Genomic DNA, 9,799 nt, shown 5'->3' on the forward strand with positions numbered 1-9,799 from the left:
GTGTTTCAAAATTTATTGTTTTTAGTCATAAATTAACCATCGATGTTTAAAAGTGTGTATTAAAAATATGTTGTTGAATTATAAGACTAAAATAATTAAGTTAATGATTAAAAGTTATAGCAAAAAATAATCAATTCTGATAATTTTTTAGCATTATTTATTTATTTATTCATTTAATTTAATTTTTTTTCAACGCTGGCTGGATATAGTTTATTCCTAACCCCTTTTATGAATAGCATTTTTATCCTTTTAATATGAGGATACTTATCAAGTACAGAACCCATACAAGTTTTTTCAGTAATTATAAAACTGAACGTGAAAGTCTGTGAACCACAAGATTGGTTTGGCACAAGTACGAAACAGTATCACGTAATCTGTGTTGACTAATCAATCCAGCATTATACGGAACTTATCTCGGATCGGTAACAAATCTACGTTGAGATCTTCTTATGGATGGTATCTTAAACTATTCAAAGTGTACTCAGCACACCTTGTTAATCGAAGCTTATGTAACCGAAAACTACATTCGTTATCATATGGTTTAAAAAAAACTAATATATTTTATACAAATGGTTTTTTAAAAAAAACTAATTTGAGTAAATCAAATAACTACATTTAATCTGCGTATTATTCCTAAATTTCTAATTGATGAATTTGGTAGTTCTTTTTCTTTATTCTTATTGACCAATTTTTTTTTAATTTATCTTAAACTTTTATTTATTTAATTTTCATCAAATATATGTATATAAATTGTTTGAAAAAGTAAAACTTAGTATTCTGAAAAAGAAATAAAATTCACGTTTTTTTTTTTTATAGAAATGGCATAAATAGTGTCATCTGTTTCCCATGACTTACATGTTCAGTTGCTAAATTTCTTCTCTAACACAAATCTTAAATTAAGCTGTAAACAGATTTTAAATTAAGTTGTAAAAATATGTTCAATTACAAATTTACCGTAAAATTAAATTTCATGGTAATCAATCAATTAACTTTTATTTTACTAATAAATTATTTTCATGCAAATTATAGTTGATTTTTCAAGATTATTCTATAAATAAATTATTTTTTTAAGATAATAAGACAATAATTTATTTGTCTAGAAATTATAATTTTCCTGTCATACATGCTTTTGTATTTTTACTAACAAATTAGAATTTATTTTCAATGAAATAAAAGTATCTAATCAAAATATTAATTTGGTCTCCTTAAATAATTGAATATAATATTATTAATTTTGTCTGAAACAATATTTTTTTAAAATTTTTCAAAATAAAATCGACCCAAAAATAGAAAAAAAAGAACAACTAATGAAAATATCTTGCCATCAAGAATAGGATAGCATAGAAAAAATCTAACAAAATAAAAAGGACGTAACTCAGACAATTACACTACCACTATATCATCACAATAAAACATTTTTGTCTTCCATCACTTAAAATTACGATGAATTATTTTGACATTTATGATATCTTCCGAATCTCTATTTTTGTTTTTTCTTTCTATCTTCTTAGTTCATACTAACCAACTATGTTAAACACGATCCCACGTAACCATTGACACAAAATTTCAAAACTAATTAATATTTTTCATGTGTTCTATTTGCTAATATAATTATTTTTTTAATAAAATAAAAAAGATAAAACTCCCAAAATAAATTTCTGTATTGACTTTAGACAAAAATATAAACAGTAAAATTTTCAAACGTAAATAATTACGTATTTATTAAATAATTTTTATCATTCATAGAAAAGTGAATAAAAACATAAATTAAAAAATACATTTAAAATAATAAATCTTATTAAGAAATATAAATAAGAAGAAGATACTAATTCAAAGTTTGATATTAGTTTTGAGAAAATGATTGGAAGAGAATGAATTTTAAATGTGAAACAACGAAGAAGGGAATAAAAGTAACTGGTCCAATTTGAATTGTTTTTTTTTTAAAAATCATTTGTATAAAATAAACTGTTTTTTTTTAACCATATAGTAACACATGTCAACCATCCAAAAATAATTTCATGTGAAATCGACTATAGGTGAGTTTCTTACGCCTAAGGTAAGCGAGCTTGTAATTAGTGGCTATAGGCTATAGCACGCATTAACGTGCTCTAAGAATATGCGAGTATTAATTGCTTGGATTGTTTAATAGTTCCTTGTGAAAATATATGAGACATTCCCAATTCAAAACCTAGATAACTACCAATAATGATGTAACAGAGAATATAGATACTGCATACATGCTTATCTTTCATGTTGAATAGCCTCAATAGTTTTCTGGTACATCTCAATGTAAACCACTTGTTGCAAAAACAAAGCTTGCAAACCAAGAATCCATCAAAGACAAGAGTCCTTCTCAATAATGTTCTATTGCGAATCATCAGAGAGCATTTATCATTCTCTTCATCTCAGCAGACCTCCTGGGATCCGGTTCGTCTATTGCTCTCTCTGTAAGTACTTGCTTGATGCGGCACATTGACTTCCGTACCTGATTTCACAAACAAACTTCTCAACAAGAAAACACTTAAACTAATCACCTAGTGTTTCTCTCTAATCTGTATTCTGTCCTATGCAAACATTTCCTACGAGAAAACCATTTAATTTTGATGTACTGTTGGGATAAAACCATTTTACACGGCATCCAATCACATAATGTTACATTAGCAAAAATAATTACACAGAACATGAAAATTAAACTCAAACCACAAAAGTATCACCATAACCATTGTTCTATGAAGTATCCACATATTATGTAAACAAGTAGAGAAATCATATATATGTATATATATATATATATATATATATATATATATATATATATATATATATATATATATATATATACCTTGGGGATGCGTTCCGGGTTAGGAAATCGTAGGTTCTGGGAATTGAGCATCTGGCGTTGAGTCATGAGCATGTTTTTCTCCTTCAACAACACATACCATAACTTATGAAGATCATCCCAAGACTTCAAACGCAGTTCGGAGGCCTTCCAACCCCGACCTAACAACAGCACATAAACCAAGTAACTAACCAACAAACCCATCACTAGAGCATAATTGGTACATCTTTTACAGCTGCAAATAAGAAAACCACATTCATAACACACAAGCAACAAAAATGAACATCCAAACACAGTGAAATCATGTAATTTCAGTTAACATTTCCCAATCTTGTTATTATCATTGGTCATTTGATCTTAACTCGCAGTCTGCAACTGCAATTGCGCAGCAATATTACTATTGTGGTGCATTCTGCAATGCAATCACAATAGCAATTACATCCCAAATAGCTATGATTTTCCGAAAAAACACAATAATTGCTACAACAACCACAATTTTAAATAATTATAGCAATTCAGGAGTATTCTATAATGCAAATTTAGGTTTAGGCCAATTAGCACAATAATTAGTAGATATAAGCTTTGATTTGGATACAGTTTAGTGAGCTAACCAACCACAAAAACTGGTGGGAATCAAATTCTATAGCTAGAACCAACTTGGAAAACAAACAGAAACCCTAAGTTATTTATAACAATGGAAATGAAGGAAGAGAAAGAAGCGCAAAGTTGATACCATATACAATAGGTTTATCACTTTCCATGTCCCTGTCAACCTCGAAGAACTCCTCAAGAGGGTTGCGGGGTTTGTCGCCGGAAGCAGTGGCGGCTCCGGCGGAGGAAGCATAGGTTCTGGATCTAGCAGCTGCGGCGAACAGTGTTCGCCCAAACGTTCTCGACAAATACATCACTGCCACGTGGCCTCTGCAACAATGATCGATTTGGTTGATGAATTAGTTCATTTCATTTCATGCTCACAATTGAAGAGAAGAGAAGAGATAAACCTTTTTTAAAAATTGAAATATTTATGGTTTGGAATTTTGTTTCAGGTCGCCGGAGTGAGGTGGCTGCAGCCGGCGGGTGGCTTTTGTGAGTGAAGCTGCAACTCAGCTCGCGCAACAACAAACCCTTACAAGGCTTTCTTTCGGGCCTTCTCTTTTGGGCTTCTTTTTTTTCGCCTGTCCAAAAACCACTTAGAAACCCATTAAAGATATGGGTGTGTAATCCTTTTCTTGGGCCTAGGTCCTGTTTACTACACCAAAAATATATATATATATTCTCACTATTTAAAAATTCAATAATATTATTCATATACTAAATATTCTTTATATTTATATAAAAACATAGTTATTAATTAATTGAATATTTATATTATTTTGAGTTAAAAAACAAAAAAATTTATTAATTATTAAAAATATTTATGTCAAAATAGTGTCTATTATAAAAAAAAAAATATACGTGTAAAAGAATTGTTAAATTTTTTAAACAAATTTAAGTTCACTATCAATGTCCAAAATGGAGGGAAAATACTCAAAAGAGTAAAATATCCAAAAATACAATAATTTTATTTGGTACTTAAACATCTTCCAAATACTTTATATAATATAATATATAATATTATTATACGTATCCAAAATTTGTATACAAATTTCTCACATGTACTTTATTTCTTTTTCAGTAATTCTGTAGCATTACACTTGCTTGTACAAATAGCAAACAATATAATTCCATGTATGTTGAATTTACATGAAATTTGAATATAATAATGCAATAATATATAAGCAAACAAACTAGAAACATAATCACGCTAAACAAGAGTCTTTAATGAATTTCATGAGCTAAGTTTTGCACTAATTATTCCTTCAAGTGATCCAATAAGACCTAACACTGTGACAAGAAAGCAAACAAAACTAAATATTCTAAGAACAATCCATTTCCTTGACCAAGCTTCAATTTTCTTCTGCACAAAGTACATCTCAACTGGGAAATATATTGCCAATGGCCAAAAGCTTATGGCCCCTAACACTCCAAGAACTTGGTTGAAGTAAGGGAATAATATTCCAAGTCCAGTTGTGGAAACAACATAGGTTGTTCTGAAACATATTCTGAATAGATTCACTTGAAATGCTGGTAACTTTGGTAGCTTCATTCTGTAGAATTTATTCACAAACTCACTGTTTGGGTATTTTCTTTGGCACCATCTATCAACAGCATTGTATATTGGTTGACAATAAATCTGATCAATAATAAACGCCCCAAATTTATAAACATCACATATTTATAAGTATATAGACATATTTAAAAACAATTTGCTAAAATAGAAGTATATATTAGGCTGCGTTTGGTAGGAAAACTGAGACTGGAACAAAGACTTAGAGATATTGTGTTTGGTATAAAATATACCGACTGAGTTATATCTCAGTATTATATTTAGTTTAAGATAAATATTGAGATTGAGGGGATATATTTGGAATTTGAAAAGTTAAATAATAATATTTTTTAGAATAAATGTTATTAAAATTTCAGTCTCTGTCAAAAAATTCAGTCCCGTCCCCACTTTCTGGAGTTACTGAAGGACTAAAATTTTATGTCTCGACAATCTCTAACTACCAAACACAATATTGAATTCCAGTTTTGGAATCTTCTGAAGTTCAGTATCTAAAAACAAACGCTACCTAAGTGTATAATATTTGGTAGTACCTGATATCCTCCAATCAAATGAAGAACAATGCAAGCATTGGCAAAGTCAATGAGCCAATAAGGCTCATAGAAACCAAAGCCAGTTAAGAGATTTCCTGGTGTTTGATCTCCAAAAGCTGCATATCCAAAGCATCCACAGCAGAGGTAGAAGAATGTTGTGATGAATATGGCAATCATGGAGGCCTTCTTCATGGTCTTGTTCTCTGATGGAGGAGCCTCTAGAGTGTCCTGTATCTCAAGGAGTATGATTGAGTATGGATAGGCAAAAGCAATATCAGAAAGTGCTTGGAAGATTAACCACAATTTGTCAGCAGTACTTGAAGCTGCTACTCCTGTTATACTTCCCATAATTCTTCCATTTTCTACAACACAAACCATATTAAGTCTTATAATTATAAACAAATATCATAACATATAATAGCTTTTTACCTATGACAGTTGTGATGCCAAGTCCAAGTCCTATAGTAGCATATGTGAAGGACATTAAGGCAGCAACAACTGAAACCCATGCCATGTTGTGAAGATCAGGTATGAATGACATCACAATCTGAACAACTCCAAATAGCATCATATACAATGTATCCCCATATTTACATGGAGCTTTATGCCCTTCTTTGTGGTAACAATTTGATTTCAGAATAGCCCTGCATTAATTTGAAACAAAAACTATATCAGAAATAGTAACAAGGATAGATACTAATAATTAATCTAACACTAAAGTAAGTACCTTATACAGCTTGCTGTGGTAATAACATAAGCTATACAAGTCCCATACAAGGTCAAATATTGAAGGAAGCCAGCCAAGTATGTCCTTTTACTACCTAAACTAACACTAAACTGAGTTAGAAGGTATAATTATGATTATGGTATGATTATGATGATGGCATAGTTTAGTTGAGGCTAATTAGAGTGATTGATGTGTTAAAAGACTAGTATACCAAGATAGACTCTAACAGCATCCATGTAAGAGTAGTTTCTTTTGCCAGAAACAGGATCTGGAGTTCTGTAACAATCTGAAAGGAGGAATGAAGAGATATAGGTGACAATTGCAAATAGAAGCAATGAAACTGGGCCTGCAATCCATCCTAATTGAGAAGTGCTCCATGCTAGGGATAGAACACCAGCACCAATCACAGCAGTGATGATATGAGCCACTGCACTTCTTAGAGTTCCTGGTATAGTAGAATTTGATGCAAACAAGGACAAATAAAAAAAATTTCAGGATTTTTTCAAACTCAAGAACCTAAGAAAATTGGAATGGTTATAGCATAATGGTCCTATGGAGGATCTTTTGTTTTACCAGTTCTTTTGGGATGGCCATCATCATCATAAGTTCCAGTACCACTTCTTGTTATTTGGAGAGAATCTTGCACTCCCATTTTTGCAATCCAAGAATTCAACTCAAAGATAGACCACTAAAGTCACTGCAATTTGAAGCCTCACGGGTAAGCCTATGATAGCTACGACGATAACGACAACAACGACAACAGAGTCTTATCCCACTAAATCTAATTGACTACATGAATCAAACAACGTCCAATCAAAAAAAATTAGGTGGCATGTACCACCTTTTTCTTCTTCTTTCTTTCTATTTTATAATTATTGTTTTGTTTTGAATTCTAATGTATATTTTGTTGCAACACTAAAAAGTTTTAGAATTCTAATGAACGTGTTGTTGCATGAGAATGAATCTAAAACATATGCATGTGTGTCTCTGTATCATTGTCCTTGACATGTGTCATGTGTTAGGTACATATTGGACTAATGTGATCTAAATCAGTGTATAAAAATTAGAAAACCTGTAACATACAAGGTTACAAACTACTCTGACACACACACAAAAAGAACAAACCCCGTGTTAAAAATAATAATTAATAATTATTTATAAGTGTAGTGTGATTTTAAGTAATGAATTAAATAAGATTTATATATAGGGGTGTGTGATCTAGTTGAAAAAATGGTTAGGTAATGCTCTATGATATGAATGATGCAAGTTGTGATGATATTTTTAAAGTTTAATTTGTTATTTTTTTTTACAAAAAATAAGGGGACTCGAATTTGCGACTTTTTACATGATTATAGATAACTTGTGTCATTTAAATTATAATTTATTGGCATTTAATTTGTTATTATTACTGAATAGAACAATAAAAAATTATATTTTTTTACTAAAAATAAGGAGACTCGAACTTGCTACTTCTTACATAATTATGGGTAGCTTATGTCATTTAAATTATAATTATTGGCGTTTAATTTGTTATTGTTACTGAATAGAATAATAAAAAAATATACTTTTTGTTTTTTAAATTTTAAAAATACTTTTAATTTATTTTAATTTTACCTTTGACATTTTAAATATATTTTTAAATGTAGTTGAGAGTGAAAAACTAATTTTTAATAAAAGTTATTTTAAAAAATTAGATTATTTTATAAAATTTTAGTTTTTCAATAAAAACCGAAACAAATGCACAGTATGTTTAGAAAACAAAGGCCTACAGATAGAGAGGACTCAAGTACTCAATTATTGAATCAAGAGAGAATTCAATTATTATTTTCTGCACACCAATGTGGAATTCTTTGAAAGTGAATATAGCCTTCGACAACCATGTGGGTAACATATATTCATATATTCGCATTATTTATAAAAAATTAAATTTAAAAATTATGAATATTGATTCAATTTATAAAGTTATTAAATCTAATTTAATCTATATACTAATAAAATTAGATTATAAATTTTATGTAAATATTCGTATATATGTAGATTTACAAAAATAAATAAATAAATATTTTTTATATTTTATTTTAATTAATAATTATTATATATATTATTTTATTTTATTTTTATTATTTAAAAAAATATATTTAATAATATTTTAAAAATAAATATATTTAAAAAATAAAAAAATAATATTTTATTTTTTTAATAAAAATAAACTTTTTAAAATATTTATATGTTCTGCGAATATATTGTATCCAATCCGATAATTTGAATGCGGATCAGATTGACATTTTGGCTATATCTAATCCGTTTCCATCCGTGTTCATCCTGTTACATCATACATTTACATATAAAATTAATTTTTAGTCAATCATATGTACTATTCACATAAAAAATATATTAAAATATAAGTTTTTTATAAAAAATATATAAAGTAATATATATAAATAATAAATATATATTGTTAATTTATTTTTTCTCTCATTTGAATTGAGGGCAGCCTTGTACAGTGGTAGACTATAAAGTTTGATGTGAATATTATTATTGTTGTCTTTTTGCCGTAAGTGGGAGGTTAAGGTTTAATTTCAACCATTCCTTAGTACTTAAACCTTTTCCATTGATCCTGGACCTTAGCTTTCTGAATTTGAAAGCAGTATATGCGAAATCAATGGCGTAAAAGCTACTACTTTGTGTTAATCAATATCATTGCATTTAAATTTTTTTAAACTTTTTTTTGTTTAACAAAAATAGCAATTATTTTTTAAATTTTTGTTTTGTTATTTACATATTTTATATAAGATAAATAGTAAAATATTCTAGAGATGAAATTTTTATGAACATTCTGTCTTTTAGAGATAACTTCTAAATTTTTATCTTATATAAAAATTCGATTATAAACTTTTATTGAACTATAAAAATTCAATAAAAATTAAATAAAATTTTAAGAAACAAACGCCTACTATATTCATAATAATCACAAGGGCTTCTTTCCCATTTTAGCATACCTACAATAATATTTTTTATTAGTTCAAAATTTATATGTTGTCTTAAACTATTAATTTTACGTAATTACGTGTGAATCTTTGTATTTTCGCTAATAAAAAAGTTGTTTCTAGTTGATACCGAAAAGATTTTATGTTGGTTTATATAAAATTAATAATTGAGAATAGTTAAATAATAATTAAATTTATTAAATTATTTAATAATTATTAAATATTAATTTTATATAAAAATAACTACACATAAATTTTTACCGTTATTTAATCACAAAAAAAAATTATATATGACATATAATCAACTTATTCTCATTCAAAACATTTCAAATTGACGAATTTGAGTTTCACTCTGAACTTAAAAAAAATTTGTATGTATATCAAATTTCCTACCGACTTTTTAATAATTGAAAGCCACTTGATATAAATAATTCCAATACTATAATAAGCATCAAAGTTTTTTTCTTTCACATTTTTGTGTTCACACATTCCTTTGATAGCCCTAATTAAGTCAACCACTAAGTCATGGAGGGTCATCTCTACCGGCAT

The 9,799-nt window shown here is 28.2% G+C and overlaps 2 protein-coding genes across 2 annotated transcripts; both read right to left on the minus strand.

Moving 5' to 3' along the window:
* Window positions 1-2,211: 2,211 nt before the first annotated feature.
* On the minus strand, window positions 2,212-4,010 carry LOC112701773 (uncharacterized). Its single transcript, XM_025752531.3, has 4 exons — window positions 3,841-4,010; window positions 3,573-3,760; window positions 2,843-3,000; window positions 2,212-2,485 (listed from the first exon to the last, which is right to left on the minus strand). The coding sequence occupies exons 2-4, from the start codon at window positions 3,742-3,744 to the stop codon at window positions 2,378-2,380; spliced, it is 438 nt and encodes a 145-aa protein (XP_025608316.1). The 5' UTR covers window positions 3,745-3,760; window positions 3,841-4,010; the 3' UTR covers window positions 2,212-2,377.
* A 462-nt stretch (window positions 4,011-4,472) lies between these two features.
* Window positions 4,473-7,439, minus strand: LOC112701774 (probable amino acid permease 7). Its single transcript, XM_025752532.3, has 6 exons — window positions 6,837-7,439; window positions 6,475-6,708; window positions 6,264-6,357; window positions 5,966-6,180; window positions 5,537-5,898; window positions 4,473-5,072 (listed from the first exon to the last, which is right to left on the minus strand). Exons 1-6 carry the CDS (start codon window positions 6,913-6,915, stop codon window positions 4,668-4,670), a joined length of 1,389 nt encoding a protein of 462 aa, XP_025608317.1. The 5' UTR covers window positions 6,916-7,439; the 3' UTR covers window positions 4,473-4,667.
* Window positions 7,440-9,799: the final 2,360 nt, after the last annotated feature.

Source organism: Arachis hypogaea, chromosome 7 (genome assembly GCF_003086295.3).
Source record: "Arachis hypogaea cultivar Tifrunner chromosome 7, arahy.Tifrunner.gnm2.J5K5, whole genome shotgun sequence".
Taxonomy (NCBI): domain Eukaryota; kingdom Viridiplantae; phylum Streptophyta; class Magnoliopsida; order Fabales; family Fabaceae; genus Arachis; species Arachis hypogaea.